The sequence below is a fragment of the Dendroctonus ponderosae genome, unplaced genomic scaffold, assembly GCF_020466585.1.
Source record: "Dendroctonus ponderosae isolate FM_Combo_2020 unplaced genomic scaffold, Dpon_F_20191213v2 Dpon_F_20191213_2, whole genome shotgun sequence".
NCBI lineage: Eukaryota > Metazoa > Arthropoda > Insecta > Coleoptera > Curculionidae > Dendroctonus > Dendroctonus ponderosae.
This window is the reverse complement of record NW_026018165.1, coordinates 19167549-19178794: the sequence shown is the minus strand read 5'-3', so window position 1 is coordinate 19178794 and position 11246 is coordinate 19167549. Positions and strand designations below refer to the sequence as shown.

Below are 11246 nucleotides of genomic sequence, written 5' to 3'. Positions count from 1 at the left end.
CGATCGAAGATGAGCGACGATGGCCGAAGTGTCAGAGACGAACCACTCGTACTGCGGTTAGGAAAGGAAGGTTCTTGTAACCTTTTATTATTTTCGTGTAGAAGCGGTAAAAGAAAGGTCGGTAGATGATCTGCTCATGATAATAATGAACTTGCAGTTGACAAGTGTTTTAGTGGTGTTTGATTATTTGTGATTGGTGTTATAAAAAAAAACGTTCAAACTGGCGACCGACAGCGGCAGTGGCAAGTCAAACATGGCTTCTTCAGCCAGAATTATCCAAAGTAGTTCGGCCTGGTTCCAGAAAAAAATTAATTTAAGGCCCCAACATCGGGGCGTCCACCTGGTGACTGAAGAAATCCTTCGAGAGGTGCCCGAACTGTTTCAGTTCGCCATCGGAATCTGTCATGTCCAAAGTAAGTTGCCAGAACAACTGTTTTTTTTGGTTAATTTCATAGTATTGGCAATTGTTTCGTTCCATCCAGCTAATAGCGTCTGATGCCCCCCCAAATCTGGCCAGTTTTAATTAATGGAGAGCCAGTTACTAATCAAACATGTTTGTAGACTTGGAGGTCAGAACCTGACCTATTAGGAGTAATTACAGTAATCAAAAGGAATTTTTGAGGGGTTGCAAAGGCAATCAAGGGACTGTTGAGTGAACCCCATTTTACCGAAATTACATTTTTTGAAACTTACTTTAAGGGCTTCAACACGATCTGCGTGGCTGTCGCCCCCCCTAAAATAATGGTCTGCCAATTTTGTCAATTAATATCAGCCCTTGACTCTAGTAGCAATCCCATAAACAATCAGCCAAAATAATATTGTCCAGATTCTAAACTCATTTCCTATTGCTTTCAGTACTCCATACGAGTGCTAGTTTAGCTCTAAATGAAAGTTGGGATCCAGATGTGCGGGACGATATGGAAATGATGTTAAATAAAATTGTTCCTGAAGGTTTACCCTATAGACATTCCTGCGAAGGACCAGATGACATGGTAAGCGCAGATTCTAATGCACTTTCAATTCATGAAATAGGTATAAAAAATGCACATTCGACAAGGACTAAATTTGGTAGTTTTCTCAATTGTGTCGTGGTTAGCAAACAGGGGGTTTTGTGATTTACATATCAAAGATGCCATTAACGAGTAAAAAGCACTGGAAATTATGAACCAATTTGTCTTGTCCACTCATGTAGAGAAACAGAACTTCTTGCAAAGTACAAAAGAAAATTACGAACAGCATTAAATAATTTCATGTTAAAAAAGCAGAACATTCTCATGAGAGAAAAACGTGAAAGGTCTGAAACATAAATTCCTAAATGTAGGTATATAATTGTATTTGTTTTAACTCATTAATTGGGGTTTTGGATTTGTAATCAACTGGATTTTATTGTTGCAAAAACCGGTTGCTCGAATCATTTTTACCCAAATACCTACCTGAACAGAGTGATTGAAAAATGTCGTAATGAGTGTCGGTTCTTTAGGAGCGATTTTTTTCCGATGAAATCAGTCGATTTTACCACTTCGAAATTAAGAAACAAGAAAATTTATAATCCCCAAGAACTCGATACCGGATTAAAAGGCTCAGTTTCATCTAAATGAAATTGTCGATGAAATCAGCAGAAAATTCAAGAATTGTTAAAAAGAACGCTTTTCCAAAACCTGCTTTTGCATGAGCAAAATCGTCAATGGTCGAAGTAAAGTTCAAAGATTTTGCTTTCAGAAGAATTGATCATATCATTTCTAGAACAATAATTATAATCAGCGATTTGAAAGTATAAATGTAGGGGTAAAAGTGCGCTCACACTTAAAAAAAATCAAATTCCTTTCCAAATTTCTAGTGCATTTTTGGACTTATATTGATAAGAAAAGTAACGATTGATGAACAAAAAAATAACTTTGGAAGTTCTGACGAGCACTTTGGATCATCCAGCACAACAGACAGGTTTCCTACTCAAACTTATACAAAAAAAATGTGTTTAAGACAACATACAAAAAAATGTTTTTTGTGTTCACCAGCCCGCCCATGTTAAAGCATGTTTTCTTGGCTCGTCGGTCACTATACCAATAACTGAAGGTAAGCTAAACCTGGGGACTTGGCAAGGTATCTGGCTAGGAGAACATCGGGACCGTGCGGGATCGCGCAAACTTCTAATCACCCTCAACGGATGTCTGCGTGAAGCCAACTGTACCCCACTCAGTCCTGTCAGCCCTATGGCTAGTACCAGCAGTTAGGGGAAGCACTCGGGGCATTCTCTGTCCAAGCACTGAGAATGGCCCCGAGTACACGGTCTCAAAGGACTAAAACCAAATATATACCTAACGACAATATGTACATAGGTGTACATTATGATATCTGTTTTTGGTTAGGGTTCCCATTTTTCTAATATTATTTGCTATTGTTTTGTTACTCAAAGTAACGGCATTGTTTTCCTACTTTTTAGCTATAGTGTTTTTTTGTGGGTTGTTTTCAGCTAGGATTTTACATTTAGTGTTTTATTAATATTATGCTGCTGAACTACCTACATACTTTGTTAAGTGTTTATTAGAACATTCCACTTTTTACTCGCCGTTTTAGCTTTTACATTTTTTGTTTGGTCCGAATATATTTTGAAATATGCTTGCTTGGATTTTTATTTTTGCATTTTTCCCACCAGCTATCTTTTCGCTTTAAACCTATTTCATCAGCCGCGTTTACCTTGTTCCCAATTAATTTTGTTTAATGTCTTTGGTTAAACTTACTTGTAAGTCAGCTTATATTGGCTATTGAGATTAGGAGATTTATGGAAATTAGGCTTTGCCTGGCAGGAACCTAATTGTTTTGTGTAAGCCAACACAAAAAAATCACGGTATGATTAATTATTTAGATGATATGCATTTCAATTGATTATTAGCAACTTGTTCTACCAGAGGTAAATTGATAAACCAGCACGTGTGATGGTTGAGTAAGTGTGACTTGCTGTACAACGCTGTTGAGAGGTTGATAGTATTTGGGATTTGATTTAATTTTTAATTGTCCATAAGTTTATATGGAGGTATTTCTCGCTTGCCGGTGAAATTAGGTGGAAGACACTACAATCTTGTTTTGTGTGGAAACTAGCCACAAGTTGTAATTTGTTAAATATTTAGTAATTGCATACATAACGTAAGACATGCCGTCAAATTTGCAATACCCTATATATGTATATCTGTGATTGTAAATGATTTGATCGATGATATTAACTTAAGCATAACGAACGGAAGATTGTTGACACCATATGAATTCCTAAAGGCAGAATACTAGAAATAATTTTAACAATCTTTGTTGTAAATAGCGTCGCTACGGGTTGTATATAGTGTGTGTTATGTAATGATGCGTCTTCCTTCACCTTGTAAATGCAATATACTGACACTTTTCTGCAAAAAGTCGTAAATTAACTACGTAATATGATTACCATTTTAAGGCTTAAAGTGAGATTGTACCAAGTTCAATTTTTAAATCACATTAAATAAACCGACTTTACAGTTCTGGCATTATCAGGTGGTTTGTTTATCGTTTTAAGAAGCAATTTTAGCAACTTTCTGGTTCTAGTTCTTGAGGCACATGAGTGAAGTGAATTTCGCAATTTTTAAAATTTTGCACCTTGTTATTGACACGAATTTTAGGCGTTTTTCGTTGTTTAGAGGAGCAAATACAGACATTGCAAATGTCGACCAGCAAACTATTTACACATTTTATGCATCAATTGAATCAACGAGTTGATTTAACATTTTTTCTGAAATATTCTTCTAGTTGCTCTTATTCATTAATCAATTATTATCAATAATTCTAACATGCCATGCTTTTAGTTACGAAAGTGTGAAGCAATTTATTAGTGTGTTTAGATTAATAAATAAAATTTTCTAGATAACTTGATAGATTTACACATCTATTTAGGTATCAAGTGAAAATGTTAGGAAATGTGAAATCTTAGTCATGAAACACTTTGGCATTCTTATGTGAGACTTATTAATCAACATGAAATCAATCGGAAAGGTTTTTATTTCGTTTCTACTCAGCCTTCAGATAATTTTTTCCAACTTCTGATCATGTAATTGTAACGTTGCAGTTATCACAGAGTGATTTCACTGTAAATCTAATGTAATATTTCCTAAAATACAGGGTACATGAATTCGTTTATAAAGCGGCAAAGACAACGTATATTCATGACCTATAGCATTTTACACTTCCCTAAATGTGTGTAATTTATAACGTAGATTATGGAATTTGTAAATAAACGTTACTTTTTCTTACTTGCATTTTTTACATCATCACTGAAATGCGTTTATTAGTACTGATTATAATAAATTCTCTAAATTTAAGTATGTAGTTTGTAAATAGAACCGCCACTTAACATTAACAAAATGCATTCGATGGACAGTGTTTGCAATGGCAAGATCAGAGGTCAAGTTCCTAGTGCGTTAGATCAGCTAACTTTCACTTTATTCAAAAACACAGTAAGAGTCTTGGCAAATTTTCAATTATCCGACATGAACGGCACTTAGAGCTGCGCTTATAGGGTTTTTGTCATTGTATTATTTACAAACCTTTTTAGTTACTGAGATGTAAAAACCCACTGTTAACCCATTCCGTTGTTCCTACCTTCAGATTAAGAGCAAGAAATGGCTATCTGAATGATTGGGAAACACCCAATTTTTTATTGAGTTTCATTTTACTCATTAAGAAATAACGTTGATATATTTGGAGGAAAGAATGCGCTCCTTGCAACCAACTTGAAAAAGTGTAATTGTGTCTTTTAGGGATTGTTATAAAATCGCACAAAGAATTGTGAATAGGGGTCATTCATAGATGAAAAGCTGAATAATTGTTACATACATAGTTATTTGTCTCTATGTTGTACCTAAACACCATTCGTTCAATGGCAAAAATATGGCTTTGATCGGCAAACCCTTATGGTTTCGTTCAATCTCATCCGTATACAGTGTTTCATGTTAATAAGCATAATCAGAAATATTTTGTAAGTATTATTAAGTACACGAGCGCATGTAAGTCCCATGATGAACAAAAAAGTTCCTTGATACCAATGTTTTTACTTAAACGCTTAGGAAATTTAAATTTCAGATCCAATTGGTAACACGTAATATTCATTGGTGTTATGGCATCTCTATTAGTTATCGCCTCTAAATGTATGTGGCAAGAGCAATAATCCCGGTACAAGGAAACGAAACGTAGCAAGGAACTTTGAGTCATTTAAAGAAAATTTTTTACCCATCCGTCCTTGATGTATTACTATCTAAAGTCGTCTAAAATGTAACTGATATGATTAGCCTCAAAGGAAGCAAGCGATAAATATTTAGCGCCCATAGATTAGCTGTATTTTTGCCTTTCCATCAAGTATATATTATATTATATTTCGATTGTAAGCAATCGGTACATGTCCAAAGAAATCGGTTTTCTCAGCCTGTACCTCACACGAAAAACAACTAAATTGGTCCATTTTTCACTGGGATGGGCAAGATCCTGCACTGGAAAACCCGAATTCGTTGACTAATTATTGAGTATAGGTCACTGCCACTATTGCAAACAAATCTGCAAATAGTATTTGTTTTAGATTAGTTTTTTCGCTTTGCTCACAGATTGCGTGGGAATGTAAATTCTTATCCATCTTTTCGGCTTAATCACCAATTATGGTTGGAAAATCAAAGAAACTTAAGATGGAAACAATTGGCTTAAATATTAATAATGCGAGAAGTCCGAATTTCTCTTTAAATTGTGATAATAATTAGGATAAACACAATTTATTAAAACCGGTTTCCAGATGCTCATCTGTTGCAAACCGAGCCTCAATGAAAAACTACTTAATATAAGATAATAAGTAAGAGTTAAGCTACTAATATTTATAATGGCATATCAACGTACATTTAGAGTGGTTTTTTGAATAAGACATCGATTTTGCACAAAGATTCGCTTACTTTATATTTCGTATTAACCGAAAATGTTTTCGACAAAAATAATCTGTGGGTAAATGATAAAAAACTGATCCATTGTACGTACTGAGTACCAAGCGAGGGTGAGATTTTAAAATGCCGTCAGCTGTTCCTACGGCTGATTTTGCGTTCTATATTGTACCTAGCGCATAATTTGCATAAATGAAATAAAGAAAAATATTATCATCGCTGCATTTTCTTCTCAGGTTCCATTTGCATGATTTTATAACAATAATGTCCATTTTTTAAGCATTAGAAGTTTCACTTTTTTCAACAAATTTTCCTTTCGCTACTCTCCACTCCATTGGTATGTTTGGCAAGAGATAATGCAGGAATTCTAAATAAAAAATCTGTTTGATTTATCAATAGATGTTTATATTTAAAAATATTTGCATTTTTGAGCTTCGCTCTCACATAACTAGTTAGTTTTAAAACTGGCACTTTATAGATAAAACACTTAAAACAGTAGAACGAAACGTGAGTTACTTAAATGACTCGAATCTAACTGGGTGTAACATCTACAATCTCATTGCTGGAAATATTGTGCGGGCCAGGCCCTTTGTCCTTAATTTTGTCCTGGACTTTTTGGAAACTGGATCGGATTTCATCCAAAGTGGAACCCAAGCCCGATTTAATCCGATTAAACTCCTGAGACAGTAGGGACAGTTTTCCAAGTAGGAAGTTGAGGTTTTCATCCACTTCTTGCATGCGCCCCGTGATCTGAGTGACCTGAATAGACCAAAAGAATGAAGGCTTAAACCGTGCAAATTGCACACTTACTTTTCCTCTCATGCTATCCATGACGTTCAAAGAACCATTTACGTAGGAATCAGTCTGATTTTGCAGTTTGTTCAGCGTGTCTGTGCTGGCGCTCATCTGCTGATGCATAATTCCAATCTGTCTCCAGACCCTGCCGATTTCATCCTGAATCTTCGAAGTTAAGTTGTGCAGCGCACCATAGTCTTCATCCAGAATGGAAAGTTCAAAGGCTTCAAATCTGGACGAAAATGATCCAGTAAACCTCTATTTGGGTCCTTTTTCCACTCTGTACCTCTCATTAATTCCTTGTGTGATTTCCGTTGCTCCTGCCTTCATCTGCTTGTCCACTTCGGCAATGATTTGGTGAACTCCGTACTCCATGCGACGTTTCGTATCTAAAACACTGTCCGCGGTTTGTATCATCACTTGCTCCATTTTTCCCAGATTTCGAATTTCGGTCCTAAAACACTTTTTTATAGCGCACATTCAGATTGATTTTCTTCCCAAGCTTGCCTAATGTTTTCGTAATTGCTCGAAAAACTCTCGGTTAGATGGGACGTTATTTCAGTCAGTTCGTTAAATGAGCCTTTAACACTTTGGTGAGTCACACCAGCTTCAGCCCGCATGTCTTTCAAAATTGCTTCCATGCTTTGTAGCGGCTGCAGTTGGTTTTGGGGTATTTTTGCTTTGATTTCTTCCAATTTTGCAAGCGTGAGGTTTTGGAACGGGTCAATCTCCGATTTTTTGGGCAACAGGGTTAGTTGATTTTGGACCACCCGGAGTTCGGTTACAAGACCGGTAATTTCGGTTTTTTGAGTATCGAGAACTAAAATGAGACAAAAGGCTTGTTAATACTAAGTGCAATTGAATACACCAAATGATGGATTTTTGGAGTCAAATTTTAATCAACTATGAGTTAGCGCAAAAATAGTTTACCTTTTAAAAAGCTTTCTTTCCATTCGTCCTGTTCTTTGTGATTGTCGGGAACAATTTTCGGAATCCTGTTATTGTACTCAGCCAGTTTGTTCTCGTACTTCGCCAGTAAGCTCTCGCTGTTATCCAACTGCCTTTTGACTTTGTCCAGATTCTCCGTGGACTTGTTATTGATATCTTTAATACTGCTCAAGTTCTCCAAGCGGATTTTGCTCAGTTCTTGTTCCACGCTTCTTATGGTAGCAGACACTGTTTCCATCTTGTCGACCACTTCCTTTTCCATCGAGGAAAAGTCCTTCTTCGTCATCATTGGCTCAGTGATTTCAGCCGGTGGTGCGCTCATAAACATCTGCAAAGTTGAAGGGTTTGAGTTCGTTTTGGATTCAACCGTCGACATCTGTACCTTTTGGCTTAAGTCTTGGTTCAATTGGTCCAGCAGGGTTGGGAGTTTCCGTTGAATATCCACCACAATGTCGTAGATTTGTTGCTGTTGCTGCTGACGGTCCCGATCTTCTTTGTCTTTTTGCAGAAGAATCGTCTCGACTGCAGCCAGGCGCTCATCTATTCTACTCACCTGGATAATTTGGGTGAAAGCCGGGATTTTATGTGGATGTGAATTGAAAACCTACCGCTCCTTTAAGCGGATCCAATAGCTTGATTCGTTTATCAATGTTGATCAGTCCTTTTTTCAATTGCTCGCCCAATTGCTTTTCTCTAAACTCGTGTCTTTCCAGCTTGTCGTCGGTGTTTCTCGCTACGTTTACCATCTGGAGAATCGCCAATCTAATGTCTTCATTTCTGTAAAAATTAGTTGATTCATTTAAATTAAAATTAAAGAGTCTGGGGATAATTTAGATAAAATGCAGACACTCCGGGTGCAAGTTTACTCCTGATTAGATCCCATATATAGAGCGGTTCTGCAGTTAATGGACCATCTGGTGATTACTTGTAACTAACCATTACAGCGGGGTTACTGACAGATATACGACCATCATAAAATACGGGTTTCCATCAATGCCTCTTTTTATGTTCATCAGGTCAATGGTATGCAGCAGATGTGGTTCAGGGAATTATATGGGATGGAGTTTTGTCTAGCAAACACGGTAACAGAATCACTTAACTTCCAAGGAATTGTTCTCATGGGTTTTTATTGCTTGCTGAAATCGGAATTAAGTCACGCATTTGCTCAGGTTCAGTTTTGCGGCATTTCTAAGTAAGTCGTATTTTCGTATTTTGACTCCAGTGCATTTATTTGTCCAAGAGCTTGAGCCGCGGCTAAAACCAGCATCTGAGAAAATGTTATTGTGCACTGATTCATTCCAGGGGGGTAAACGAACTTGCGTTTATTTTTACTTTTGTGTCAGGAAAGTAATTGATTAAATATTATGAGACGTATTTTTAGTCTCGACAGCAAGGCACTTAGTTAGTGAACTCGATTATCTGTTTAAATATTTTTTAGCTGAATTAAAATGGACAAGAAATCAATTTTTAAAAAACAATAAGGGAATTAACTTGATGAGTGGGCGGCAATCAGTCCACTCAACAAAATTCAGTTTTTGAGGCTGCCTGCATTCATTTCTTCAAAGGATTTGAAACTTTTGCTTTCATACTCTTCAGGCTTGAGAATGATTTTCAAGAATATTTTATTTTAGTCTAAATTCGCTTCTTATGCTTGATGGATTCGTTCTCCTAAATCGTAATCAATTGCTCTCAATAAACTTGCATAAGCAGAGCTCTATTTTCTGAATAAAAAAAATAAAACACACTAAACAACAGAAATGTTCATGAAACATTGATACCATTTCTACAATAAAAACATTGATGAACAATGTCGCTAAAACAAAACATGAACAAATAGTTAATGGCAATGAGAAGAATTTTTTTTCGTGTCATTGGCGCACATACAAATATGATTTGATGTGATACGGGACGATTGTTTTCGAATTAGTGTATTTTGCAAATATGTCTTTCAAGTCGAAGCACTGTTGATGTTTTTAACATTTTAAAAAACCGCTTAGTTCTCGACTGACAGGGTGTTAAAATATTCAATAATTGAATAAATTGAATTTAAAACAAGCAACCACACGTAAATGTTTCGTTCAGTTTTACTCAAAATTGACCACCAAATGTGCTTTTGATGAAAACCCATATGATGGCCAACTTCCAGGGTGGTCCGCACCATATGCGTACCATGGGGTGGAATACGAACACTTTTTGAATCTGCGACAGGGAACTTTTTATTCGATTTTAAGTTTGTCGATTGAACTGAGACAGTTTTAAAGCAAAGCAACCAGCCCGTAGCAAATCAAATGTGCGGTTTATCGGCTCAACCAGAGTATCCACAATACAAATTACTTTTAGAGCTGATGTAAACTATGGCACGAACCATTTTATTGTTTAATTATCGCAACATGTCAGTAAATATTGATTGTGGATAAAAGTCCAAACTTCCCTTAGAAATATTGCTTGTACACTTACGTGACCGTGGCAGTTGTTTTCACCACCAAACAGATCAGGCAAAGGAAAATGGTTCCCTGGAAGGACATAATTTTTGACCGACTCAAATCCAGGCTGGAATAAATATTATATTAACTACACTAAACTCGATAAGTTAATGAATGTTTTGTTAAATAGTGACAATACCAATAATTAAGATAGATATTGGCTAAGTGACCTGACCCCTCGAGTACGAGGTCTGTGAGCAATATTCAGCTTTGTTGCAAAATGTTAAATTGTTCATACTCATATGAAGATTTGAGTTTATTTTCCAGAATTTAATTTAACTGTGCACCATTTACTTAATGCGCGCGCAAAATATATGAACGAGTAGTTTTTTGAATTCTTTTAATAACAAGCGTTAATTTATTAGAACTTACAAGTCCCAAGAATGCACTACAATCACACTACAATGGTTCCAATTCCAGCCTTAAAGAACCATATTTCCCGAATGAAATACACTGGCCAACTGGGCCATGTCGCACATTGCGGGCTTCAGTTTCTCCTTCTTTTTGGCTTCATTTTTTTCAAAATCACAGCATTTGCTCTACGCACCAGATGTAGGCATCTATTAGGAATATTCCAGCCATCCAGGCCAAGAATCCGGTGTTAATGGCTTTTCATAGAGGGCTCATAAAGTGAGTTAAAACAGCGTACATACAGTGTTTCTGGCAATAACATCAATATTTTGGAGTTAACGTAAGGTGAAACGGTGTTTTTATTTGTTGGCACCTTGTATATTTATTTGTACTTTTTAAGTACGTCATGACCAGGATAGGGCGGCAAATTAAAGGCAATTTATAATTGCTTGTAAAACTTGGGCAAAATGCAGTGATATTTACAAATATTTTTCAAATACATTAATCATAATGCAAACTGAATTTTTTTCGAGAGTTTTTCCATTTCAATCTCAGTGTTCGTGTGCATTTATGCCTTTCATATATTTTTTTGGATTTCATTCATGTGTGTACTATATATTCTTATTTTTATTTTATTTAATTTAACAGATTTTAATGATTTATACATACACATATACATTTGTATACAAGGTGTATCTAAATGAAACCGTTCATTCCTGGGGCAATAACGCAAAAA

General features: G+C 36.0%; 2 protein-coding genes across 3 annotated transcripts; one reads left to right on the top strand and one right to left on the bottom strand.

The window, feature by feature from the left end:
• Positions 1-15: 15 nt before the first annotated feature.
• LOC109545252 (UPF0047 protein YjbQ) lies at positions 16-2616 on the top strand. The gene is made up of 4 exons (XM_019915823.2): positions 16-117; positions 174-413; positions 856-992; positions 2016-2616. Exons 2-4 carry the CDS (start codon positions 254-256, stop codon positions 2229-2231), a joined length of 513 nt encoding a protein of 170 aa, XP_019771382.1. The 5' UTR covers positions 16-117; positions 174-253; the 3' UTR covers positions 2232-2616.
• A 3700-nt stretch (positions 2617-6316) lies between these two features.
• LOC109545367 lies at positions 6317-10640 on the bottom strand. Of its 2 annotated transcripts, XM_019916032.2 has the most exons (9): positions 10532-10640; positions 10134-10226; positions 8285-8453; positions 8059-8229; positions 7659-8004; positions 7236-7548; positions 7015-7182; positions 6744-6960; positions 6317-6692 (listed from the first exon to the last, which is right to left on the bottom strand). In XM_019916032.2, exons 2-9 carry the CDS (start codon positions 10199-10201, stop codon positions 6465-6467), a joined length of 1680 nt encoding a protein of 559 aa, XP_019771591.1. In that variant the 5' UTR covers positions 10202-10226; positions 10532-10640; the 3' UTR covers positions 6317-6464. The 2 variants fall into 2 exon arrangements, with proteins under 2 accessions (XP_019771591.1, XP_048519826.1); XM_048663869.1 differs by lacking the exon at positions 10532-10640 and having other exon boundaries at positions 10134-10356.
• Positions 10641-11246: the final 606 nt, after the last annotated feature.

Bases quoted from the DNA above. Each gene is read 5' to 3' on its own strand.
- LOC109545252 (XM_019915823.2), top strand. From the start codon at position 254: ATGGCTTCTTCAGCCAGAATTATCCAAAGTAGTTCGGCCTGGTTCCAG. The intron at 414-855 runs GTAAGTTGCCAG...TATTGCTTTCAG, and splicing joins CGGAATCTGTCATGTCCAAA to TACTCCATACGAGTGCTAGT. The intron at 993-2,015 runs GTAAGCGCAGAT...TGTGTTCACCAG, and splicing joins GCGAAGGACCAGATGACATG to CCCGCCCATGTTAAAGCATG.
- LOC109545367 (XM_019916032.2), bottom strand. From the start codon at position 10,201: ATGTCCTTCCAGGGAACCATTTTCCTTTGCCTGATCTGTTTGGTGGTG. The intron at 7,183-7,235 runs GCAAGCTTGGGA...AAAGTGTTTTAG, and splicing joins AGCAATTACGAAAACATTAG to GACCGAAATTCGAAATCTGG. The intron at 6,961-7,014 runs GTACAGAGTGGA...ATTTTCGTCCAG, and splicing joins ACACAAGGAATTAATGAGAG to ATTTGAAGCCTTTGAACTTT.